General features: G+C 38.5%; 1 protein-coding gene across 4 annotated transcripts in view; it reads right to left on the reverse strand.

The window, feature by feature from the left end:
• Map3k5 (mitogen-activated protein kinase kinase kinase 5) overlaps nucleotides 1–27,130 on the reverse strand; it is a 202,445-nt gene that overhangs the window by 162,656 nt on the left and 12,659 nt on the right. Inside the window, exon 1 of one of the 4 annotated variants that reach the window (XM_063232998.1) lies at nucleotides 19,952–19,972. The exons of 2 other annotated variants lie outside the window; for them this stretch is intronic. Coding sequence is in view for 1 of the 2 variants with exons in the window: in XM_063232997.1 (XP_063089067.1) it covers nucleotides 1,814–1,838 (25 nt within the window). In the remaining variant the exon portion in view is untranslated. Of the gene's footprint in view, nucleotides 1–1,813; nucleotides 2,847–19,951; nucleotides 19,973–27,130 lie in introns of those variants that run through there. One more of the 4 variants, XM_063232997.1, reaches the window with a different exon arrangement.

The raw sequence follows: 27,130 nt of genomic DNA on the forward strand, positions 1-27,130 counted from the left end.
AAACAGAAAATAGGAAATCACAATGAATATAGATAGGAATAAATATTTCACCAGAAATTTCAGTATTAAAAGAAAGATATTAACATACTTTAAATCCATATACAAGGTAAAAAATGCTTTAAGAAAAGTCTGCCAATATTAGATGTTGCTATATTTAAAAAGTGGGTTTATTGGGGTTGGGGATTTAGCTCAGCAGCATAAGCGCCTGCCTTGCAAGCAGGCAGTCGTGAGTTCAATCCCCGGTACCGATAAAAAGGAAAAAGACAAAAAAAACAAAAAAAAAACAACAACTTCCTACACATTTTTAAAAAAATGGGTTTATTGGGTATATGATGGATTTTGGAATCCCTATTTCTACTACCATGATCTAAAAGATAAATGTCAAAATGCCAGTCTCTGAAAGACGCATATTTCTACTTTATACCTCAAAGTGAGATGTATTATTCCTTAAATCATCTGTAAGATGTGACTGTGTAAGTGTAGGCACAGAATGTTCCGTGTTTCACATCCTCACTCAGATGTCTTTAACCCACCTTCTTGAGTTAGGTGGGAATTGCTGAGCCATAAGCATCTGAAAGGTACTCACATGAAGAAGGCCTTGGGAAAAATGTTACTATCCATCATTTATCCCCACAATTGGACCATGTATGCAATAATTAAACCTAAAATAACTGGAGCTGGGGATTTAGCTCAGCGGCATAAGTGCCTACCTTGCAAGCAGGCAGTCGTGAGTTCGATCCCCGGAATGGATAAAAAAAGGAAAAAGACAAAAAAAAAAAAAATTAAACCTAAAAAAATGCCTATTTATGTATTTTTGTATTTTTCAGGGAAAAAAATGGAGGAATTTTTCTTTGGAAAAATGAGAAGAGGGTTAACTAAATATATGCAAAGAGAAGGCACCAAGTGAACAAAACTCCAAGAAAATATGTAACCAACTATCAGTAAGTTTTTTAAATGAATGAAGATGAAATTAATTTTATATGTTGCTGAATAGAGAAAGATGAAATTAAATCATAAAATTTATTTTAACACTTGAAATTATATAAAAATAATTTAGAGATTAAGAATTAAAAATTGAAGGCAAATTTAAAGAAGTTAAAAGTTGCAATACGTGTTTTGAGTATAAACTGTGGTCAACTTTCAAGAAATAGGTGTACAATACTTTTAAAATCACTTTAACTAGATTAAGGCTCTTAACCACCTGGATATATTGTACATATTATAATTGAGAAAAATTCAGCCAGTGGAAGAGGTTTAATTCAGTGTCTTTCAGGTAATAATTATAGGTAAATGGCTGATCTAAATTAAGAAGTAAAACTATAACAATAAGGAAAATTATATGGTCAAAAACTTGTAAATACTGCTTTAATAATTACCATGACCCCTTTAGCGCACATGTTAAGGTCACCAATGAAAATACCGCCGCTCCATGATACCTTGTGGGGAGGTGTTGTTTGATATGACTTTCATGTCTCAGGTCCACTGTCATGACTGTAGTAAGATGGGCCTCTGCATGAAATGTCTTCAGCACCTAGAAAATGGCTGCATCTCTACCAAAACAGTAGGTTCAATGTGACCTCCTCTGAGATCTTCCGCCACCCACAGCACCAAGTTCCTTGCCATTACTATCCACTCAGACTGTGTGGTTTATCCATCGTGAACTTAGGGTCCCACACATGGTAGGTAAATAGTCTACCATTAATCTACATCCCAGTCCATCCCTGTAGTATTAACAAGATGCCCTACACTGCTGGTAGAGGTGAGTAACTGCACTGGTAAACAACCTAAAAACCATCTACCCAGACATGCTTACTCAGCAAAGAAGAATCCAGAGACATGGTAGGATCACCTTCTCTCCAAACTTCGCTGACCACGGTGAGCAATGCCACAGCTGCTGTCCTTCTGATGTTTCACTGGTTACTACAGAAGTTTAAAAAACATTTCCCAAAGACCTCTGAGAGACAATAAATATTTGCTAATATAGCAGTAAAGTGTTTCAAAGAACTGTAAGGACGAATGGTTCAGTGAGGAAGAGATTAATTATTAACAGTTAATGCTGCACTTCAGTATTTTTGCAGTTAAAAATAGTTTGTCAAATTACTTCTTTGACAAAATCATGTGGCATCTTTCAAGAGTTTCAGAATGTGCTGCTTTCATAAGGTAGTTTTGAATCTAGATTAAAACATTATTAGGCTTTTGATTTTTTTAATTTAGCTTTGGTTTCAGTTGATGGGGAAAAGTCTTAAATTTATTAAGTCTCCCAGTCTCATACATTTTTACCCACCACCACCTCCACCATGCTGGAGAGACAGCTGGGATCTCTGCATGCTGGGCAAGTGCTCTACTACAAGACTGCACTCCTCCTTTTTCTTTCTGAAGAAAGTCTCTTAAATCCTAGCCCTATAGTGGTTTTACACAGTTGCCTCTTGCTTTTAAGACCGACTACAAAATGCATAATGTTTCACTAATGTTCTTACTTATAATTTAGGAATTTTTCTGGTATAATTTTTCAACTATGCTTATTGGAATAACTAACCAGAAAATCTGTTTCTCTCCTCTGGGACTCCCGTCAGGTCAAATTTTCTCGTAACTTCTAACCCCAGTGAGTGAGTTTTATCCTTTTGATGCTTTTTTTCCACTTTCTGACTGCTCAGATTCAGAGCAACATTCTTTTCCTCTAATGCAAAACCTTGCTTCTCTGTGGAGTCCAGCTGTTCTTTGGGCATATGATTTTACCATTTTCATCTGTGATTAGCTCAACAAAAGGCCTACCAATTCTGAATCCTCACATATGTAAAGTGTTTACTTTGGGATTACTGCAGTTCCTTTCTGAAATTCAAATCACATAATAATAAAAGGAATTGAATTCCAGAATGCATTACTACAATCCACAGGGAATTTGTGAGAGTTGGTTTACTAGTATTAAAAAAAACACCCAAGAAAACACTAAAAGACTGTTAAATACTGTCATGAGGACTTTGGTCCCATCTAGCAATGATTTTTACAAAGTAACAATATAAATAAAGACTTGTTTCTTCCTCCTAGCCAATAAACACAGAATACTAAAATACCTCCAAATGCAGAATTCTGCTAGCAATTGGAGGCCACAGGCGTTTAATTAAACATTTCCTTCCTACCTACCAATCTAACAATAATGTTTCATGAAGTTTAAAACTATGACCTCGACCTATAAAAGTTGTGAATGTTGCTTGGAAAGAAGACAGCAAATTGTTAAGCTTCTTGTTTTTGGTACAGAGTACTATTTCCCAGCCAAGGCTGTTGAACAAGGGATGTGGTTATACAGAAAGTAGATGTAGGCTTGCATTCTTGTAATCTAACCCACCAATATGCCAGAACATCAAAAACACACAGACTTAAAGAACAAACCCAAGCCACTCCTACTTTCAGAAGGTTACCACCCTAGAAATATAGGTGAGCTTTCAGGTTGATTGTGACTTAATCAGAATCTCAATGACCATAGTGATCACTTGGTTTTTAGCTAAATGTAGGGAAACATCTCTGGAATTATTTTAAAGTCATCTCAGTTTACTTTAGTTCTGGTATCTTTTTCTTAACGTGCTCCATTCCTTTAAAAAGAAAGAAAAAAGATTTTTACATGCATTCGCTGCCTTCCTTTTTTCTTCTTTCTGTTGCTCCCTCTCCCCATCCCTCGTTCCCTCATTCACCCAAGCATTTACTAGTCATTTGGCACCCCTCCTGTCCCAGGCAAAGTTCTAGGCACTGATACTACCGAGATGATCAAGCTCCAGTCCTTGTTCTTAAAGACCTGACAGAGGAGAATTTTAAACAAATCACCTACAATTTAAATTAATTAAGGGCAGTAAAAATAGAAAAGACACAAAGGAGGCAATAAAGCCAGAGACTAGCTCTTCTCACAGGGGCGGAGATGGGGACGGGAGCATGGTTCTTATTTCACTTTTCACTTGGACTGTGAAGTGTGATTTCCCTCAAGGAAGATAAAGATCAAGACAGGAGCTCTAGACAGAGGAAATAATGCAACGGCACTGAGTCATGAAAACAGACATTAAAGGTAGCTGGGACAGTAGACAGGGGTCAAAGAGTAGCTTGTAAAAGGTCTGGAGTTCAAGTGCAACGACAGGGTTACAGGCAACTAAGTTAAACAGAAATATTATGGGCCGTCAGACAGGGCTGGGCACTTGAAAGAGCCAGTGCAGAAGACCAGATACCTTGCAACTGTGGGGGAGACAGACACCTCCTGCTGTAGGCCAGATCTCAAGACAAGATCAAGCAAATGCACCCATATCCTAAGGACTGATATTCTAAATTGGTCTTTATCACCCTGAGGAAGCCAGGAGTCGCCATCCTAACCCCCTATGGGAAAAGTCACTGCTCTGTATTCATGCCAACTTGCTACATCACTCCCTTCCCCATTTGTTCCTGATTTAATCAATTTTACCTGAGCAATTCATCTTAGGTTGACCATAGTTCTGTCCTACCCCATGCCCACCTTGCAAGTTCCCATGTTCACCCCACCTTAGACCTGCTTCACTTTATAATGTTACTTTATTAAAAATCCCTGGAAAAGAGTCTTTGGCAACCCATTCGGGACCCCTTCTGTCTCTCTCTCAGACACAAGCTTTCTTTCTCTCAATTAATATATTCTGCTGCTAACCTCCACTATTCCTAAAATTGATTCTTTGACTTTCAAGAACACTGGACACCTAGAAGGTTGGGAGTTTTGTTCCCCTATATCAACACGGCTTTAGAAGGTGGGCATGGCTCCTCTGCCTGAAACATGCCCCTCTTAGATCTGTGTGGTTCCTTCATAACCTGCTATTCATTCCAACACACCGCCTATTCATTCGACTGCATTTACACTCCCTGGCCCTAGCCACCTCAGCACCTGTGATGCTTTATTTTTTTATGGTATTTATCCCATTAGGGAGTCACTGTTAACTTTGCTGCCTATTTGCTTATTGAGTGACATTTTTCTAAAACACTGCAGGACCCACACATGCTATAAAAAAACTACGTTAACAGAGCTCCTCTTTTCTTTCTCATGGGAAGCATATATTTAATACATCTGAGTTCATCAGAATGATAATAATAGATGTCCTTACTACTTTTTTCCCATTAATGCTAGAATTCCCAACTTTCTCATGCTATGAAACTATACAAACCTAGCATTAGGCAGCAACACTGTGGGTCACCATGGCATTACTAAAAATATCTTAGAAAAGCACTGGGAATGTAGCTCAGTAGTAGAGTGCTTGCCTGGCATGTACTAAGGCCTGGGGTTCAATCCCTAGCAGTAATGAAAGCCAAAGAAACCAAAAACCCCCAGCATGTGGGATATTAAGTACAGTGCATGGGTTTTTCTTAGCCTTGCCAGGTTACAAATTACAGAAGGAGAAAATCTGTGGCATCAGAGGAACATCAACCACTGATTTTTCCCCCTTGAGTCTGAAAGGACTAGAAAGTATTTTGATTTTTTTCTTAAAATACTATATAAAATTAAACAATAAACGTTTTATTTTGGGGTCAGGTGAAAAAGTATATATTAATCCTTATTCCTTGTTCCACAGAGATGGTGTTTCATTCAGGCATTTGTGCTTAGGTCTGAGTAAAACACAAAGATAAATCAGATCACAAGTACCTTACCAACAATACTGAGACATGTCTGAAAACACAAAATGTTGATAATTAGCAAATCTGTTTCTTATTTTATGATTTCATTTACGTAAAATATGCAGAATAGGAAAGCTCTTAGAAACAGAAAGCCCTTGGGGGCTGCCAGAGGCTGGGAGGCAGGGAAAAGCAAGCAGCAACTGCTCAGTGGGCACAGGGTTTCCTTTTGGAGTAATGAAAATATTATGGAACTAGATAGTGACTGTCATGCAACATGGTGACAGCACTGAATTCCACTGAACTGTATACTTTAAATGATGAATTTTATGATATATATATATATATATATATATAACTACAATTAAAACATAGAAACAAAAGTCCCAAATGCTGCAAGACAGATAAAGATGCACTTGAAGATGGATGACCCCAGAGCACAAGTAGATGAACAATGTACCAGGCTTTGAAGTAAAGGGAATGTGGCCCTGCAGAGGGACAGCAGTATTGCAGGCAGGAATGCAGTAAAGTGGGAGGTACCCATACGAAGCAGCAAGTTCAATTCGATGGAAGAAAAGTGGGTATTAGAAAAGTCAGTTTGACTGTGGATCTTAGTGCCTGCCCATGTCAGCAGAGTAACATTTCCAGAGAAGTGCCCCCAAAAGAATATGCAGGTGCTGGGCTGTGTACTGTGTACAGAAGGAATTTATTCCATGACTGGATAAATAGAAGCAGAGACTCAAAGATGACACTGAAGTGTAGTCTAGATCATGTGGGGGAAAAGCTCTACCACTGATAGGGACGCAGATTTCAGCAGGGGAAATGACATTAAAACTGAGTTTGAAAGTGATGTTTAGCAGATTGCTAAAAAGGTAAAAACGAAGCTAACGAGAGAGGAAGCTGGAAATACATACTTATAGAGTCATTTTCATGGAGCTGAAAATGGATGGTGAGGCTAAGTGAGAGCTCATTAAAATAACTTCAAAAATCTGTCTTTCCAACCAAACTATAAATACTTTAAGAGGACCGCTCGTGTTGTACCTATCTTTTTATCCCAAGTACCTTAAATAACAAGAGAATGGTACTTCAAAAAAAGGGAGGAGTCGGCCCTGTTATTCTCCTGTGAAGGAGAAAGCAGACCAACAGCAGGGCTGTTACTGACTGCTCAGTCCTCACTGATTTGTCAGAAGACGGTTTCTGTTAAGTGATGAGTGATACAGTTCGGATCTTCAGGGCCCCCCAACCTCTGTGCTGAGCTTTGAGGCTTTTGGATGGCACTACTGGGAGGTGGTGGAAACTTACAGAAGTGGACTTGGGGTCAACAGGGGTGTGTCCTCAAAGGGGATTACGGTATCCTCACCTCTTCCCCCTTTACAGGCCCAAAGCAGTAAGGCCAGCTAAGCATGGGCTGATGCCTTTAAAACAGCAAGGCAAAAATAAACCTTTTCACTTTGTAAGTTGGTTATCTCAGGTATTTGTTATATTGGCAGAAAATACCTGGGGTAAAAGACAACTGCAAGAGTTCAGAGAGAACAGGAGTCAAATAATGGAGACTAGGTCTTCAGGAATTTTAGAAGGAGGCTGGGGATTTAGCTCAGCAGCATAAGTGCTTGCCTGGCAAGTACAAGGTCATGAGTTGGATCCCTGGTACCACAAAAAAGAAACAAGCAACCAACAAACAAAAAAGAATTTTAGAAGGATAGTGTCAGCCTCAAGGGAGCCGATGGCCCAGTCCATGTGGATAAAATCTCTTTTCTCTTCCACCTAGTCAGAAAGAGTGACCCCCGGGCTCCTCTACAGACTCCTCTCCAGTGTGTGCATAGGCTTGTCTTCAGGACCTGGAAGCAAAGCTCTTTTGAGGTTTTCCAAGGCCGCTGGGGTCTTCCATGAAATCAGTGTTAGAACCTAAGGAAATTCAGCTTTCTGTGCGACAGTTGTAGTTGATAGGAAGACTCCATGGCCCGCTTTGTTCTAGAACATTCATCACTCAGCCTAGAGATCTTTGAGGTCTGGCCTGGCTTACAAGAGCTTTATACTGGATCCTGGAGCCAGAATACTGTGAATAAGTATAAAATGCTTTGCCTTGCTTTATTTTCTGACTACATACCTACCTCTGAGACTTCTCAAGAAAATATGTTCCAAGGCAATACTGTGGTATTCCTTGGCAACCCAGCCAAATACAACTACAACAGCATTTCAGTTTCAACACAATTTACAGGAAGAAAGTCAGGGCTGGGTTTTCGAGCAGGAAGGTCAAGGGAGCTGTTCAGTCTTGGGAAGCAAGAATTTATACGAGCATCACTTACCCACTGAGACAGCACCAAAGAATTGTGGGCAATGTTCATATATTAACTATTCTCAAGGGATTTTTTTTCTGCTAGTGTGTTTACTTGTTAGAAATATTAGAAGTTCAATAGATATATTAAAATATGTAATGATATTACTTTATAGATCTCAGAGACTTCTTACTTTGCAATATCTGAATGTATTTTAGTACAAAATTAGGAACATAAAAATGAAACCATTTAAAGTGATAAAGAGTGTTATATAAAAGTATTAGAATTAAAGAAAGCCTGTCTGTAAGTAACTGAAGTCTACTTTAATACCATCACCCAATGTAAGACTTTTGTCAAAATCTCTTGAGTACATTAGGTTCTTTAGCAATTTAGGAACAAACACTATCTTGATTTTACTTTTACCTAAATACAGTGCAAATTAGTGTCATTTATATCATACTAAAATTTAAAGTTAAATAATCTCCATGCGCTTTAAAAATAAGCTCTTTGCCCCTGCAGTTTTTTCTTACATAATACTTCAGAGCACTACAAAAAGTCATTACATAACAGAGTCCTGCAGTTTTTCACCTACTCCTTCAACCATTTTTCACTGGCGAACCAAATGATTCTTGCAAACTGGACAATCAAGATACTTAAATTTTTAAAAGCAAATCACTCTTACACTAACCCCATCAGTAAAACAGAAAAATCTATAAAATAAAAAGAGCTCACATCTATTAGGTTTAAGTGTTTTCTGTCTTGATTAAAACTTAGTCTATCTGAGAAAATAAAAATATGTTTTTAGTTTTTGTACATCATACGTTCATAGTAGGAATCTTGTTTCTGCCCATGTTTCTGTGTCAAATCTTTAGTAAGTATAGATTTTTGAAAGTAAACAGTACAACCTTGTTTACTCAATCAATAAGTATTTACTAAATAAATATTATGTGCCAAGCACTAGGCTGACCAATAGGGATAAAAGCGAATAAGAAGTTGATTCACGGGCTGGGGATTTAACTCAGCAGCATAAGCACCGGCCTTGCAAGCGCGCGGTTGTGTTTGATCCCTGGTACTGATTAAAAAAAAAAAAAAAAAAGTTGATTCACAAATGTGCTGATTTCCCCCTGATTTCCCCCTGACCTCAAACTGCAACCTAAGAATGATATGCACCTGAGAAAAATCTTTAAAGAAAAAGCTTCCTAAAATAAGTTTATTATAAAACCACATTAAAATTAAAATTTTGGAGAAGTGAAAAACTATACACAAATTGTCCCTGAATAGGTTACAACTATTTTAGCATGGGAAATTTTCATAAAACTTTAAAAGAAAAATAAACTTAAGTAACATTTTTACATTTTTAAGTAGGAAACGTGGTTTTAAAGCAGTATATCTAAAAGTGCCAAACAATTGCAGTAAAGCAGGAAGCAGGCCATGATCATTGCTTAACATTAGAATTTTGTTTTTATAGATACCAGGGGTAGTAGGTAGAATGCACATGAGATTACTCAACTAGTTCATTAGTCTTCTAGCGTCTTGTGGAAGGGTAATAAAGTTTTTCATTTATTTCACTAGGATATTCTAGTTGCAATCAGATGGCATAAACCTGTAATCTTCTTTCTAAAGAGCAAAAACAGTAAGTCATCGGCCAGTAAAATACAATTGTCATCAACATAGATTTTTCTTTCCTCCAAAAATAAAGGACTTCAAAAGCAGTTCAAACATCCTACACTAAATTTCAAGGTATTGTCCCCCCTACACACAAGAGGATTAAACCCCAGGTCTTTGCACTGAGCTGCAACCTGGCCCTTATTTTACTTTTTAGTTTTGAAACAAGGTTTTGAGAAGTCACTAAATAGCTCAGGCTAGTTTTAAATTTGTTATGCCTCAACCTTGCAAGGTGCTGGCTGGCACTATGGGTCTGCACCACCACACCCGGCTCAAGGCACTTTTGTTTTACATATTATCTTTCCTTTTGAGGTCCAACCAATGTTAAGCCAAAAGGCAAAAGCTTTCCTGAATAAGCTCTTACATGTGGTATTATTTATAGAAAACAACCAAATCATTAACTCACATAAGTTCAATGCCTTTAATCAACATTACTTTTAATAAATTCACCCAATAGATTACAGGAGCCCTCATAAGCAGAATTAGTGCCCTCATGAAACAGGCCCCAGATATATCTCCTGCCCCTTCCCCTTCATGAGGTTACAGTGACCTGACCACTGACTGTGAGGAAGTGGGCCCTCACCAGATACCAGCTCTACCAGTGCCTTGATCTTGGACTTCTTAGCCTGCAGACTGTGAGAAAATACATTTCTCACGGCTGGAAGCCATCCAGTCTAGGACAGTTAGTTACAGCTGCCCAAATGAAGTAAGACAAATAATTGTAGGGCAACTTGTGGGAACAGTAAGGGCACAACAATGAAGGAAACAGAACCTAACCTAAAAAACACAGTCTCAGGAGGGAGTCAAGCATTACAACCCAGTGGAAATAAGCAGATGACAGCACGGCAGGTAGGGGCAGCTGCACCAGGTCAGAAAGTGTGCAGAGTTCTGTATTGCAGGAGGCAAAGGAGCTGGGCAGGAAGTTGATTCCAGGCAGGAAGGAGCAAGGATCCTAGAACAATCCACTTCCTGAATCACTGATTCCAACAACTACCAGCAAAGTAGAACTCCAGGTCCTGCAGGGGCGGGGTGGGGCGGGCTGGGGTGGGGTGAGGCGGGGGGGGAGGGGGGAATAAAGAAGGGCAGTTAGTCCTGGGCAAGAAAGCAGAGGGAATGAGGCAGGGGGCTGCAAGGAGGCAGATGCCACCAACCTCCTGTGGGGTCTGCATGCTGTACTAACAGCCTCCTTTCCCCCTGCAGCTGGTCAGGAGCCCAGGGAGCTTCAAGCAGGAAACTGTGCTGCTTAAAAAGTTCTTTCATACCAACTACTCTAACAGCTCAAAAGAAAGCAGTAGAGAAAGCAGGTTAGAAGGGCAGCGACCAAATAGCCACTGGAGAGCAGGAAAAGCTTAAACTGAGGGCTGATTTAACCAGCCAGCAGTTCCACGGAAAATTAAAGATTGAGTGTCTTTGTTCACCAATGAAACACTAGAAAAAGGAAACCAAATGATTTTAAAATCAATTCTATGACCTTACAGAAAGTCATGCAAGTACTTTTTTCTCATTTGAGCAGAGTACATTGCTGTCAGTTTGGAGCACGTGACAAAAACAAGAAAACCAGTGAAGCGTTGGAAGAAACAGAAATAAAGACAAAGGAGGTGGGGGACATGGGAAGGAGCAAACACAAAAGCAGAGCTTAGACTCTTATGTGTGGTTTATACTGGAAACATTTTGTTCACAGAGCAGAAGAACCAAAGCTTTTTCCAAATATAAACAGTATGCTGATAGGAACCACAGAGGAGAACGCTCCAGCGACGTTTGCACATGACTCTCAGGTGTTCCAGGGGCAAAGATTAGGGAAAGGTTGGCTGGAGCTCCCGGATGGTTCAGCTATTCATGGACAGCACCAGATATAAAAAGGCAAATGTGCTAGAGTAAGTAGAGGAGGAAGAGACATAGATTGGGGGGGGGGATCAATAAACTGGTTGAGTTTTTTGAAGTCAAGGGGAATTAAACAGGAAAATTCCGAGGTAAATTATGGAACAGAAAGTACCCCTCTACTCTGTTTTCACTTGGGAACTAATGCTGGCTGCAATTAGTTCTCCTCTAGAGATAGGCAGGTTTCCTGCCCATGACACAGTGCAAGAACCACATGGTCCCGTATCTGCCCTTGACACTGTGGGACATTTTCCCGTACCCCCATCTCTGGAGGTTTCTGTCACCACTGTCACCCCTGGAGCTCGCTAAGAACCTGTCCTTCACTGTCTTGTCCTTTTCACAAGGACAGGACAAATTTCAAAAGGACAAATTTACCCATTCCCTAGGCTGGGATAAAGCAGTGTATCCCGCCTGCTGATAACTTTGAAATAGCTTTGAATATCTTTGGAAAATGTAAAATCCCCACTTTTCTGCAGAAGTGGTCAGCCAGGATGAAATATTTGATGTATAAATAGTATTTTCACAAAATTATTCACCACCTGCTCAGCTTCAAGCATCTATCAAGGTAAACCCTTGCTATACAATCTCTGTCCCTCTCATCCTATTCAATATATCCAAATACATGGGGAAAGATCAGGTTATAAACAGATGCTCTTCTGGCCCAGACAGCAAAAGTCTCAGACTCAGGATCTTGACAGTACAATTTCTACCAGCCCTATTTGTAGACACTGAAAATGACACAGGAAATAAATTTTCCCACATAAAGTTTATTCTCCATTTTTTAATTCTAATTGTTGCTTTATTATAATCTGGTGGCTGTATTCATGTCCCAGGCCTCAGTTTTGCTCAATGATGCAGCTATCAGATGGAAGCTGACCAGGCAAAGAGCTTCTGACCTAGCCACCTGTACACTAGGTAAGATATGCAAGAACTTCCAATGAAGTGGAGTTTCTGAGAACAGCCACCCCCAATTCCTCCTCTGCTGCCTGTGCATCCCCACCTCCACCAACCAGTCCTTGCCTTTTCAGTCTGAGCTGCCACTGTGACAGCTTGGACCAACAAAAGGCAACTAAAGTAATGATGTGAAAAACTGAGACCTCTTAAGCAATAGGATGGCTTCCACTTCCTCTTTCTTTGAACACTCATTCACAACAATGCTCTTTCTTAGAACAAAGACAGCATGGGAGATGTCCAACCTGTCACATGGAGAGGCCACACACACGAAGGAGAAGAACTGAGGCCCCAGAGATAGCACACAGCAACACCAACACCTAGCTGTAGGGATGAGTTCTCTTAGACACCCTGGTCTAAGAAAGTTGCTTGGTCCCTAAGCAACTGCTTGACCCAGCAAAGTTCACGGGAGACAGAAGACCCACACAGTTGAACCTACCCAGCCTACTAAGTTGTAAGAGACAGTTACAGGTTGCTGTGGAAGTCACTTTACCTTGTGTTTACACAGCGACAGAAAAATGCAACACAGCCTGTTCAAAATAACAAATCAAGCTGGGCATAGTGATACATGCCTGAAATCCCAGCCCTGAGGAGTCTGAGGCAGGAGAATGCCAGAAGTTAGCCAACCTGGGCTAAAGGGTCAGTTCGAGGCCAGCTCAAACTGCAAAGTGAGAACCTGTCTCAAAAATAATAATAATGGTAACATCAATAATAAATAATCAACCCTGTGACAGTATAAATGTTGGCCAAACACCTACTTTGTGCTTGCCTTTCAATATATATTCTCAGTTAATATTCCAAGCAATGTTAAAATACAGGCCTTCTCACTGTAGAGAATATACAGGAGGCAGAACTGAAATATAGAACTAGCTTTCTGGCTCTAAATAATACGATCTCACCACATCTCAAACAGGAGGACAAGTGACACAGTGGGGTTACTCAGAGCTGTCTAAAATCTATCTGCCTAGGGATCATTACCATTTCTGTTTCTGGGATCACGTCCCTCTACCATCTGGCCACAAATACCCAAACTATGGAGTTTTTTGTCCAGTACTAGGGATCAAACCCAGAAGGGTTACACTAGTGAATTCATTTTTTAAATTGTGAGACACGGTCTCACTAAGTTGCCCAGTGGGACTCAAACTTGCCATCCTCCTCCTGCCTCAGACTCATAAGAGCTAAAATAACTGACATATGTTACCTCAACTGGCTGAAAAAGTTTTCTATATAACATTCTAATTTTACAAAAAGAAAGTCATCATTAGATTCTACCACCATCAAATTCACAAGGCATACCTAAAAGTCTTTTGGTAGATCAAGGTATCAGATTAGATGCTACATTTCCCAGCCTCTGAAGTCCTTTCTATTCCAGCAGTCTCTAACCTGCCAGGATTGTGCAAAGCTCCTTATGTGTATAATGATCTCTTTAACTTTTTCAATAAGCCTGTAACACTGTAACAGCTTTGATCTCCATCTTATGGAGGTTTTAGTATTATGGTTTGGATCTGCAATGTCTGCCAAAACACTCATGTGCTCAGAGGCAGGGTTTTGGAGGGTGGCTGGCTGGACATTGCCAGAAACTGATTGTGCTAGTGGAAGGTGGGGCCAGGTTGGTGGTGAGTCACTTGGGGGTAACGTGGAAGGGTGTATTCTTGTCCCTAGCTCCTCCCTTCTTTTTCTGCTTTCTCATTACCATGATATGAGCAGCTTTCCTCTACCACACCCCTCCACTATGCCATTTCTGTATTTGAGCCTACCAACCATAGATTGAAATTTTTGGGACAGTGAACCAAAATAATCCTCTTTACCTATAAGCTGTGAGTGTCAAGGAGTTTGTCCCAATGACGAGAAAGTGACTAAGACACTTTTTGGTGTCTTAATCAACTAGAGTGTAAGGGCCAAGATTCAAAAATAGACATCAACCAGATTTAAAGAGTAAGTTTTGATCATCTCAGTACATGGTAGGCATTCCTTCACAAGGAAGACATGATTTTATTCATATAAATTCCTAATGTGGACATCCTTAAACTGTGCATATTTCAAGAAATGGTCCCATCCCTGCTGGATCATTTCAGCTGCACCATAGGCCATGAGGAAGCAATAATCTGCTATAGTGCAACACTCAGAAGGTACTAGTTGTAGAGAACCACCTGGACGACTCTCCTTGAAAGAAGAGCAATTAGCTCCATCGTGGCTAACCCTGGCCCTATTTCCATACACTGATATGTACAGAGCTGGCTAGGACTTTTCCTTATCCCTTCAGTTGGTTTGAAGCAACACAAACTGGTCTCTCCAAGGTGCTGATGTGTAGTCTTTGAAGCAAGGCACAGGTCAGTGTTGCCCCACCTCATAACTCCCGAGAAGCACGTGTAAGCCTGATAGGAGGGAGAGCCACGCTCTATTGGCTGGGCTCAACCTTCAGATAAGAGTCTATGATTTCCTAGGGCATAAAAGATTATACACCAGAGTTGAAATCCCAACCCCAAAACATAAGATAGTGCTGCCTGGAATGGTGTTATGCAGATTACTCGTTGTGCATTTCTTTTTCTCGCACACTGCAGAGGTGATTTCAGATCTCCTACCCAACGCAGCTCACACTTCCTGCCGCAGCTAGTCACTCATCCCTGAGCCACTCTCCTCTTGACAAATTAATAAAACATGGGTTCGGCAGTGGGTCATTGCCTTTGTTCTCATTAGCCATCATCCTAGCTGGACTTAGGACCCCTTGGCTCCTCACAACTATAAATACGCGTTGGTGTCCTTATTCTCACCATGTGTTGCATTAGAAGTAGACTGGAATTAACTCGCTAGAATTCCAATATCTTTCCCATGGGATTACATAAACTTCCTGGGCCATGACAATTACTAGGAAGGGCTTTCTATACTAGTGAAGGTGAGACCAAGCCCATTTCCAATCACACCCATGCCAGAGTCAGACACTGACGATCTGCACAGCTCATAAGCAAATGAAAGAAAAGGAAGTTGGGACAGAAAGAAGAGGTCAGAGGAAAAGAAAAGGGCAAAAAATGGAAAGAAATGAAAGAAAAGAGAAAAAAGGAAGGAAAGAAAGGAAAAAAGAAAAGGGGAGAAGGAAAATGGAGGAACAGAAATCCCTTCACCCCTTGCCTGTGACAAATGACAAAAGCATGCCAAAAAAACCCCTGAAAATTCTGCAATCTGTGATTTGCTGATCAGTTCAACAGAAAAAAGGTTCAAAGCTGTCATGAAAGCAAAGAAATGCAGGTGAAACAAAGTATAAAAAAAAATGAAAGAATTTTAGGAACAGTTAAAATAGGAAGAAGAAGACTCAAGTGCTTTATTTTTTGGCAGAAATTAACAAGGCATAAAATTCATATGGAAATACAAGGAAACTAAAATAGCCTTGAAAAATAAAAATAAATTTGGAACACTCACATTTCCTGATTTCAAAATTTAAAACAAATCAAAAATAATGAAGCCTGTATATTATTGGCATAAGGATTAACATAAGTGTCAATGGAATAAAATAAAATTGACAGGATAGGATTAAATCCTAATAGTCAACTGATTTTTTTTAAAAAGGATGCTAAGAAAACTCAATTGAGAAAGAACGGTCTTTTCAATAAATGATACTAGGTCAATCTATATGAAAAAAATAAAGCTGGATCCTCTACCTAACATGATATATAAATTAACTTAAAATGGATCAATATCCTAAATATAAAAGCAAAAACTGTAAAACTTTTTAGAATAAAACATAGGTGCAAATCTCCATGACATGGGATGGGCAATGACTTCTTACATAGAACACAAAAGTATAAGCAACAAAAGAAAAAATAAATTGGACTTCATTAAAATTAAGGCCTTGCTGGGCATCATAGCATACATATGGAATCCCAGCTACTCAGGCAGTTAAAGCAAGAGGATCACAAATTCCAGCCCTGCCTGGGCAATTTAGTGAAATCTGATTTGAAAATAAAGTAATAGGGCTGGGGATGTAGATCAGGGGTAGAGCACTTGCCTAGCATGCATAAGGCTCTGAGCTCACTCTGAAATGGGCAGGAGAGGAAGGAAGAAAGGAAGGAAGGAAGGAAGGAAGGAAGGAAGGAAGGAAGGAAAGGAGAGAGAAAGAGAGAAGGAGGGAAAGAAGAAGCAGGAAGGCAGGCAAACATTTTGTGCTTCAAAGTGAAAACCCAAAACATAATAAAACAAAATGGTAGAAAATACTTGCAAATCCTATATCTAGTAAGGTATATGTATCCAGATTGTGTAATGATTATAACTCACCAACATGAAAAAGAGGAAAAATCTGTATAAACATTTCTCCAAAGAAGATATTCAAATGGCCAATAAACACATGAACAGATGCTGGGTTTCAGAGAAATACAAATCAACACCCACTAGGATGGCTATACTCAGAAAAACGAAAAGCAGAAAGCATAGATGAGAGTATAGACAGATTTAGAATCTTTCTGCATTGTTAGTGGTACTAGAAAACGGTACACACACATTAGAATGTGGCTTGATAGTTCAAAAAATTAAACACAGAGCTCCTATATGGCCCAACAATTCCACGCCCAGGTACAGAGACGAACTGAAATTGTAGGTTCACACAGATACTTGACATGATGCTCACAGCTCAGTTTTTCATGACAGTTGGAACAACCCAAAAGTCCATTTACTGATGATGGTGAAGCACAGTTGTGTTGGGAACTCATTCAATCAGAGAGTAATCTGGGAGAAGGAAGAATGCAATAATACTTGATACAACTTGATACTAAGGGAAAGAATCAATCAGAAAATGCCTCATACTGTATGATCCACTTGCAAGAAATATCCAGCATAAATTCATAGAAACAGAAAGCAGATTAGCAGTTGCCAGGATTAGGTACAAGGAGATATGGAAAGTGACAGCTAATGGGCACAAAGTTATCTGAAGTGCTAACGATATTCTGAGGTTAGATATTGGTGATATAGTTGCATACTCTGTGGCTCTATAGGAAACCATCACTTGTATACTTTTAAAATTTTCTGATACATAAATCATATCTTATTCTTTTAAATATGTTTTAAAATAGAAAAAAGCATGTGGAAGTAGGATGGGGTTACAGTAAACAGAAAAATGAATACAGAGGAGATGGAAGTGTTATTTACACTGCTGTGTCTCCTGTAGGCAGAGCCTGTGCTACATTTATTGTCTATCCTCAATCCCTGGCAGGTGATGCAGACCCAGTCAGTGGTTAGGGATGAAAGGAAGGGAAGAAAGAGAAGAGAGGGAAAGATGAAGAGAGGAAGGTAAGGAGGTTTGCAACAGACAGCTACATCAGTAACTCCTATGCATATTACTGTAGCACACTATAAGAAAAGTAACTAGGTGACTGTCACTAACTTCCTCTTCTCTCAAGGGAAAGAGAGGCCAGGTGGGTGCAACTTTTTGCCAAGGGATGGGACATTTGTCCCTCACAGAATTATGAAACAATACATATAGTCCAATACAGTAACTTCATTATAGCAACTCTGAGCTAAGTAGAAAGGTGAGTTCTCTTTGGTATAATCCTTAAGAACAAGAGAGAAGAGGGTTTATGCATATAATTGATGTGCTTCAGGCCAAATGCTGACCAAACACTGTGTGATTTACAGAAATGCTACATTCAAAAATTTCATGTAGCCCACACATTATTTCCTTCTACCAATCACAGTACATTTGGATACATATATAAGCATTTTCTGCATCACACAAGAAAATAAATTTGGAATGGAGAAAGAGTTGAGGGTAAAAAGAAAATCTATTAAATGAAACAGAAGAAAATTAATTTTCAGATCCACCCATGAAGCAAGAATCTTCACTTAAAAGCAATAGCAGAGTTCTTAAAAGGTAAGTTTTGCTTAATAAGAATTCCATGTCAAGAAGTCACATAAAAATATAACAAACACCAAACTAAAAAATAATGTAATAATCTTGAAAAACATGTGTATCTATATATAGATATATATATATATGAATCTAGACCTCTACTCACATGTTATTTAAAAATTAGTTCAAAATGGAATAGTGGCCTAAATATAACAGTAAAAATTATAACATTTTCAGAAGAAAACTGATTTTGCAAGCTGAATGCAATGTAAATGAAATGTCAGAAACTAGATAAGGGACCCGCTTCCTGCATACAATTGACTTCGAAGTTCCTGTGGGTCACTAGCAGGCATGAAGTAGAGAAAAATACACTGAGAAGTTCCCTACCATCCAACAGCTTTGTTCATTTCACATTAGCAGAAGAAATCAAACCTTTCTTATGCCTATATTAACTGCCAGAAAACTGTACAATTTACTACTCTAACCTTTTTATTATTATAAATTACCATTATAATTATTATCAAAGCACTTTCCATGTATCTCAATAACTCAGTATTTAAAAACTAGTTGGTTTTCCATATTTACAATCTACCTCCATGAACTGGAAATATTTGGGGGAAAAAGTGAACTTGCATTGAATACTTAGGGATGTTTTTATCTTGTCATTATTTCCTCACTAATACAACATAATAATGACATAAATATCATTTACATTTTATTACATATTATAAGTAATCTAGGCATGGCTGAAAGCATACACTAACCCTAACCCTAACCCTAACTTACCTAACTCTAACCCAGCTATCAGGGAAACTGAGGCAGGAGGACCAGGAGTTTGAAGGCAGGCTAGATAATAAAGCAAAACTCTGTGTCCAAAAAAGAAAAGGACACAGAAGATACGCGTAGGTTGTATGAAAATACTATACCATTTTATATAGGGGACTTGAGCGTCCTTAGATTTCGGTATCAATGGTTCCGAAATCCTAGTTCCTGGAACTAGTCCTTCATGGATATGGAGGGTACTATATTTCTATATTTGCTTCAAAAGGGCCTTGCACTCTGTGTGTGTGTGTGTGTGTGTGTGTGTGTGTGTGTGTGTATGAGAGAGAGAGAGAGAGACCCCGAGAGCTTAGTCCTGATAGAGTAATACTTAAGTACAGAAAGGTTGAAATGCTTTCTACACAGCTATGTTTCTTCCAAGGGGCAGAAAACTCAGGAAGGGACATCATCAGAATCATCAGCTCACACTCTGTATATATAGGTATAAAAGCTAAGTTGAAAGGAGCTGATTCTAGGATGCGGTAGTAAGAGATAGCAACTACACAGATAAAAGTTTTTCAAGGAGGGGGAGGTGCTTCTGCTTGCATGAATACAGACACTGCGCACCACTGAATGCGCACGGAAGGCTTGGAGAGTATCTTCCGGTGACCCCGCAGTGATTTCAGACATCTAGTTAGAGTGGCCCTCCACTCCTCTGTGGCTGAGAAGCTAAGATGAAGAAAGACTAAAGAGAAAGCAGTTTTGAAAAAATGTGAAGTGTTTCCACTGCAAGCTTACAAACTGAGGTGGCAAAACAAATAAAAGCAATCATTTTTACTGTTGATGTAGCCAGTGCTCTGAGCAATGAAGTATTACAGGTGGTGAGAAAACAACAAAAACATTGTGAGTTTCAGTTCCTATTCTTTAACTGCTAAAAGCCAGTGAAACCAGTCCATCCGGGAGAAATAAAGGAATACCTTACCTAGTCTGGAATATCTGTTTCTTTCGCTTCCCAAGCAAGTCCCACAGTTCCGTAAACTTAGTCCACCAGGTGGAATCCTTTACTTAGGCTGTGTTACTGCAAATTCAAATTTACCTAGGTTACAGAATCTCACATGGAAAAACAACTATCTTCAGCCAATTAAAATTAGCCACGTTAAAATGTTTTACGTGCATTTATCACAATTTTGGTCATGTTTTTCCTATAAAAAAAATAATGGAGAATCCATATCCCACATTCCCACATTCCCATAGTTAAACTGCGCCTGAAACCACAAAGCCCTACTGACCTCATCCTATCTCTGAGCGGTACATCATGCAGGATCAGATAAGGCGTCTTCCACTCACAGCAGTGTGCGTGGCTTCCACCAGGTGCCTTTTCTTTCTGCTTCCCTCATGAACATTTTTCTTTAAATACCACTTCTCCTTCCATGTCTCTTGTTATTTACCAGCAATGTGATCAACCATAGTATGTGACCTCTACCACTGCCTACTTTCCTGCAAGTGCTCTGCAAAGAGTTATCAGGGGCTTTCTAATCTCCAAATCCCATTATTTCCCTTAAAAACTTGAATTTCCCCAACCTTCTGACTACCTCTCAGCTATAATGTGGGTTTTCAAGGTCGCACAAAGGACAGAGTTAAAGACTTGGGTACAGGATGGCACTATGAGAGATGGCCTGATGTTGAAGAGGAGGAAACTAGTGGGAGGTTCTTAGGTCACTGGGGCTGTGACCTGGGGGGATGGAGGGACTCAGGTCTCCTCTCCCATCTCTTGCTCCATGGCTCAGGATAAGGTAGGTGGTTTTGTTTCCTTAAGCAGCCCTGCCATGACATGCTGCCTTGCCACAGAGCCAACAGCAATGGAGCCACCTGGGCATGGCCTAGAACCTCTAAAACTGTGAGCCAACATAACCTTTTGATTTTTATAAGCTAACTGCTTCAGATACTTTGTTATGACAAAACAGTGAAAATATTGACCAACACATGCTTTTAGTGTCTCTGTCAGGATTTTCTCACTCTCTCTAAACTTTCTTTTCCTTCTTTTTTCGCAGTATGGATACTGAATCCAGGGCCTTTGCACTGAGCTACAACTCCAGCTCTTTATTTTTTACCTTGAGACAGGGTCTTGTTAACTCACTACAGTTTCCCAGGCTGGGTTTCAATACGGCATTTTCCAACCTCAGTCTCTCAGAGTGCTGGGATTACTCACACACATCTGGCTACTCTGTCTGAACAGCTGTCATTCACACACCATTTTCTCTTCTCCCTAGGTGAGTTGAGTGCTGGAGTTTTCTATCAATAGCCTTTCTATTCTATTCCTTTCTTATGGAGAGACTTATTATTCCCATAACTTAAAATACTTGGCACATAATAACTGTTCAATAAATATTAGCTTTCACTATTAGCCTTCAAAACCCAAATATCCACATTCTCTCCTCCCCCAGAATCCTCCATTATTTGTGTTTTCAAAGTACTTTATTTAATACTCTGGTGTGACCATAACACAATACATTATATTCCTGTAGGGCTGTCTCCCATACCAGACTTGGAGCCCCTTAAGGGAAAGGGTGATATCACAGAATTCTACTCTAAAAGCATCATTAAACACCATACTACAGATGACACATTGATACTAAAGAACTGAGAGATGTCAAGGTCCACAAAATGTGGTCCTTGCCATTGCCTCACACTTAAAACAGGAAAAGGAAACACCAAAATCAATAGCTCAGACACCACTGGGGAAAAGTGAAAAATGCATGTATTCAAGAAATCAGTATGTATTAAGTACCTATTATATGCCAGGCACCCAAATGTGTCCTAGAGATTTAGAGTAAACAAGATGTGGAATCACATTTTATCAACTCTTTACAGTGTCTGAAACTGTTTTTTATTGCTCAAATCATTTGAACAAAAACTTTCCATATTCTATAAGTTTGGTCTGTATTTTAATGGTTCCTTCCTAGTCATGTAACATATGATGCCAGACTCAGGGACCAATCATTTTTTGCTGTTTTCCAAAGAATCAATTATGCACCGAATACTGAATCCTAAAAGCCAATCAAGATTTATTTAATAACTTTAGAAGATTATTTTTAGATGTACTAAATAGGAGCTACTAACTGAAATATGTAAAAAAATCACATTTTAGAGAATAAAAATAGAAGATAAAAATTTCCATGATTATTCACATGTTTATAAGTAATTATATAGTATGCTGAATTCAGAAAGAAATTTCTCTGGTGACAACATATCACATATATATTAAGTCTCAAAAACTGAGAAAGACTTTCTTCTATGGCTAAATGTGATGTTACAAGTTTTTAAAAGTTTAATTCTCATAAAATAAATGTAAACTCATCAGACGCTTATATCATAGTCCAATTTTCAAATTAAGCTCCTAGTATTTAGATTAGGTAACTGAAAACTGAAAGCAGATTAAGGCCTTGGACTTTCCAGTTAAAGCCTATTGTTTTAGGTTCTCAGAAAATCTCAAATTAAATATGGCTTGTCCTCTGGCACAGAACTCAGTCTTTCGGTAACATGTTCCCTATTCCCCTGATAAACCAAGAAGAAAGAAAAAAACAAAGTATGCAAACAGAAAACCGTGATTGTTTCATACATCTGCCCCTGTAAATTTATTCCATGTATCTAATCATATTTTTAGAAGAAATCATAAGTCTCTCAACACCTGGGAAAATCAATGCATGGCAATACACAGGTATCCCCGGAATAATTTTTGCCTAAAACTTTCCAAACCATTTGATAACATAGCAAAACTTTTGCATGAACAACATAGTCCCTTCTGGGACCATTCAAAGATCTCAATCTAGCCCTTCCTGGGCTACTCCAGGTTAAAACTGAGCCTGCAGCCTGAAAACATGTAATGAGAAGAAGATCTAATCCTAGATAACTGAGATGTGATGCAACAAGAAGAATGTTCACTATTTACTTAATGAGATGAAACCTATTTAATAAAACCTGAGACAAAGTGGAGATTGTGAACTCCATTAAACCTGGAAACTACAAGACTGCATTTTCAAGATTTTGCCAAGCAGTGACAATATGTGACTTCATAGTGCATGCAAATAAGATATGGCAATGTCTTAATTCTAGCCCCAAGTTTATGTGAGATTTGGCTAAAGCAGAAGAAAGTCACTCATACAGTACTAAGATTTAGCCTTCTCAATGATGTCATGGGTCCCAAAGTAGCCATAAGTGATGACAGTTATAAATACAACCATAATCTCCAGAAAGGTTACTTAAGCTCAGACAGCTACCCTTCTTCAGTTTGGAGTTGCCTCCTTTTGCCTGCCTATTGCTGCATTAAAAAGCCAGCGGTGAAAGATTCTGTCTAAGCTTCTAAGATTCAAAAGATCCAGGCAAGCCACACTCTAACTCTGTCATTAATGAACATTGATGAATGTTTACAAATTAGCAGCTTTTGAATGTTCCTGCAACTGGTCTTCTTAATTGCTACGCCTTTGCATGTAACTCATTTCTTCAAAAGAATGTTAAGAAGTGAACTCTGTAAGCATACTATGTCCATGAGAAGTATGAGTTCCTGTCTCGTTAAAATTTGGTCTGACCTGTTTATAATTAACTCTGATTAGACAAATATGCCACTCACTTAAATACATAGTAAATGGACTAGTAAATACTAATAAAATATTCCTGTAAAGTAAATGCTAATAAAGCCAAAAGCATAAGACACAGTGCAAAGATTTCATAATACTGATAACCCTTAACATCAGAATTTGGAAACAAAAACACAGACATTTATGACATTCTCATAAATGCGGCAGTGATGATCTGTCCTTGGGTTACCCTACATGTGTTAAATGAATTTTCTACACCATTTATTTTAAAAGACAAAGAAGAGCCTAGAGTTCTGTTAAATATTTCCTTTGCAATTTCAGATAAACCAAGTACACTTTAAGCACATAAAATACTGGCAGGACTAAGTTGCTTGGCAAGAAAAGTCAAGTCAACTGTTCTTGTCAAAACTCATGTGCAAGCTACAACACTGTTCTCTACTTTCACTAGGTCATGCCAAGCAACTTGTACCCTGATCCTGCTTTGCAACTAACAATACACTAAAAGAGGAATTAAGTTTTAAATCCAGACTCTAGACTGTCTATAAGCCTTTTTATACTCTATTGTATATAAACATTTAAACACTAAACCTGGGAAACTGACCAGGAGTTATTCTGAAAGAGTTGAAATTCTACTGTCCAAACTCAGAGATCTAAATTTTTGCTAAACCAACCAAAGTTAGTTTCCCATTACTATGTTTGAAAAGCCTAGTAGTTTTCATAGTATCAAACTATATGTATGCAAATGTTATATAAATTACATATCCATAAATGATATTTAGAACCTTTAGAAGTAACCCAGATTCATGCCTCAGTCATTTTCATATGTATATCATAATTTTGCTATGTCATTGGATCAACAGTGTACCCAAAACATGTTTGCCTTTTTTATCTAAACAGAATTTATTTGCTTACTATTGTCATTCTGACCCAGTCATTTAGTAACTCAGCATTCAACTGATACTATCTGCTTCATAAAGCTATTTTAAAGACTTGATAAGATCACACATGTATAGCTAATGGCATGACACCTGGCACACAACAGAAATCATGTAGTTATCTGGGTATGACTTGCCTCAAATTATAAGACTACAGTCCCTTCTATGACATGTGGAATTTCAGCAGCAATTTGCCAGCCCAGCCCTCCAAAGTACAAGAATTTTTTTATTCCAAAAACAATCTACTTGAAGCAGTCTAGACAACTAAAACAAACAAATGAACAGTAACATGGGTGATTTCCTAGCATAAGAATTAAGTTGGGTTTCCAAATACTGTAGGTAACTGCAGTGCAAACCCCATTCCTGCCACCTTTATGGCCACACAACTTATTCCTCTTTCTACACCTAAAACCTAGATGACTGATATCATAATATATACGTTACACATGTCTTCTGCCATGAAATAACTATGATTAGGAACCAAAACTAAAACAAAGAATTCTAAGTCTTTCCCAGGGCAAACACAGCTGCAGATGGCAGAGAAGCAGACTAAAGGTAACAATAGGTGCTTTAGGTTAGACTGGATTCTGAGCTCCTGGGGAGACAGATACAGCACCTGCTAAGACTGACCAATCTCTGTCAAGATAAACTGTCAAAGACCTATATATGGGGAAAAGAGAGGGTGGGATATCTTTCTGTGGCAGGCTTAGATTTATAGCACAAACTCTTGGAATTATTGGATTTTAAAGGAGTGTGTACTTTATCCTTCTAACAATCAGAGCATTTTACATACTATTGGGGATAAACATGAAGTTATACAAAATCTGATAGTAATATAAATATGTATGCCATGTCCACAGCAATATTTATTAGTGTTATTTGATACAACTCCTAGAAAAGAAGACTCTTATATTTACAAAATTGTCATAGATAATAGTAACCAGTTTTGAATATATTAGGAAATGTATTTTGGCTTTCCTGATTATGTATGTCTATATCTGCTTGTTAGATTTTTTTAAGCGTTTTTTGTTTCTTATTGGTCTACCCATTAAAGAATTAATTAAATACTTGTTATGTAGAAAGTCATGATCTTAGACTTCTGAAAATTACAGTTTATAAAATCACAATGTAGCACTTCCTATGAAAGAAGCACTTTCCCAGGAATGGAAACAGATGAGGTAGAAAGGGACTTTTACTTTTGTACAATACAATTTATTCTCTAAACAAGAAAAAGAGAAGTGAAATAAATGTCAAAGTGTTTAACAGGTATTATCTTTAGGTAGTGGATGAATGAAAATCTGTTAGACTATCTTATGTACCTTTTATGACTGAAACACTATACAACTTAAAATGTTTTTAAGTTATCTTAAAAAATTAGAGAGGAATGGAGAACATAAGTGGTTCCTCCTGACTTGTTGCTTTGTATCAGCTGTTCCCATGGAAACAGATATGAGGTGTGATTTTTAAAATCTGTGTCTAAATTTTTAAAGCTTTATTACAGTAAAAGACACATTGTCATTAATATCCCCTCAAAATACACCTCCTCATTTCAAACACACTTATTCCATCATTCTTGTCACTTCTTGAAGCAGTTCTAGAAGTCTTTTGTGAATGTCTTTTTGAGGTGTGATTTAAAAATACAATGAATGGAGCAATGTGAGGAAGAGGAGAAGGGAAGTGGGTCCCTGGACCCAACAAGAACCTGAAGTGAGAATTAAGACCCACAGGGTAGTAAAGAGAGGGACCACAACACAGAGGAGGGAGGTGGCAAGCAACACGTTCTCCTGAGCCCTAGCAAATGGATCTTATCTTCTAATCATTCAGCCCATGTTTCTTTTTATTGGTGAATTGAAGCCAATGGATAGATTAATGGCTACTGCTGACATGCACGGACTCATCTATGCCATGCTATCCTCCTGTTGTTATCTATCTTTTCCCCTTGTTCAGCTGCCTGCTCTGTTTGGCAATCCTCCTCTGCTGCTGTTCCTGGAACCATGGTTATCTTTATCTCTCTCTAGAATATGTGACGCACTCTTTGTAGGGTTGGTTCAGTGATAATGAATTCTTTCAGTTATTCTTTATTATGAAAGTGAATTATTTCTCCATCAATTATGAAAGACAGATTTTCAGGGTACATCAATCTAGGCTGGGAGTTGTTTTCTTTTAGGACTTGAAACATTTCCCCAAAATCTCCTTGACTTGATGGTTTGTGTTGAGAAGCCTGCTGTGCTTTCAATGGGTTTTTCTTTATACGTGATCAGTTTCTTTTCTCTAAGAGTCTTTAATATTCTATTCTTGTGCTGAATTTCTGTGGTCTTGATTATTATATGTCTGGATATAGATTTATTTTGGTTATGGCTACTTGGAGTTCTATATGCTTCATTTATCTATATGCCTCATTTCTCTGTATGTCACGTCCTTCTCCCATATTTGGGAAATTTCCTGCTATTACTTCTGTAAATAATCTTTTTATGTCATTTGTGTTGACCTTTGCTTTTCCACCAACACTTATCAGCCTTAAATTATTTTTCTTTGCATTGTCTTGCAGCCATTGTATTGTTATTTCCTGGTTCCTTGTTACTTTTAAGAGATCTTTCTTTTTGCGATTGCTAGCTGCAATCCTTTCTTCAA

Source organism: Cavia porcellus, unplaced genomic scaffold, assembly GCF_034190915.1.
Source record: "Cavia porcellus strain 051 isolate PalLab524CR breed Dunkin Hartley unplaced genomic scaffold, mCavPor4.1 scaffold_22, whole genome shotgun sequence".
Classification (NCBI taxonomy): Eukaryota; Metazoa; Chordata; class Mammalia; order Rodentia; family Caviidae; genus Cavia; species Cavia porcellus.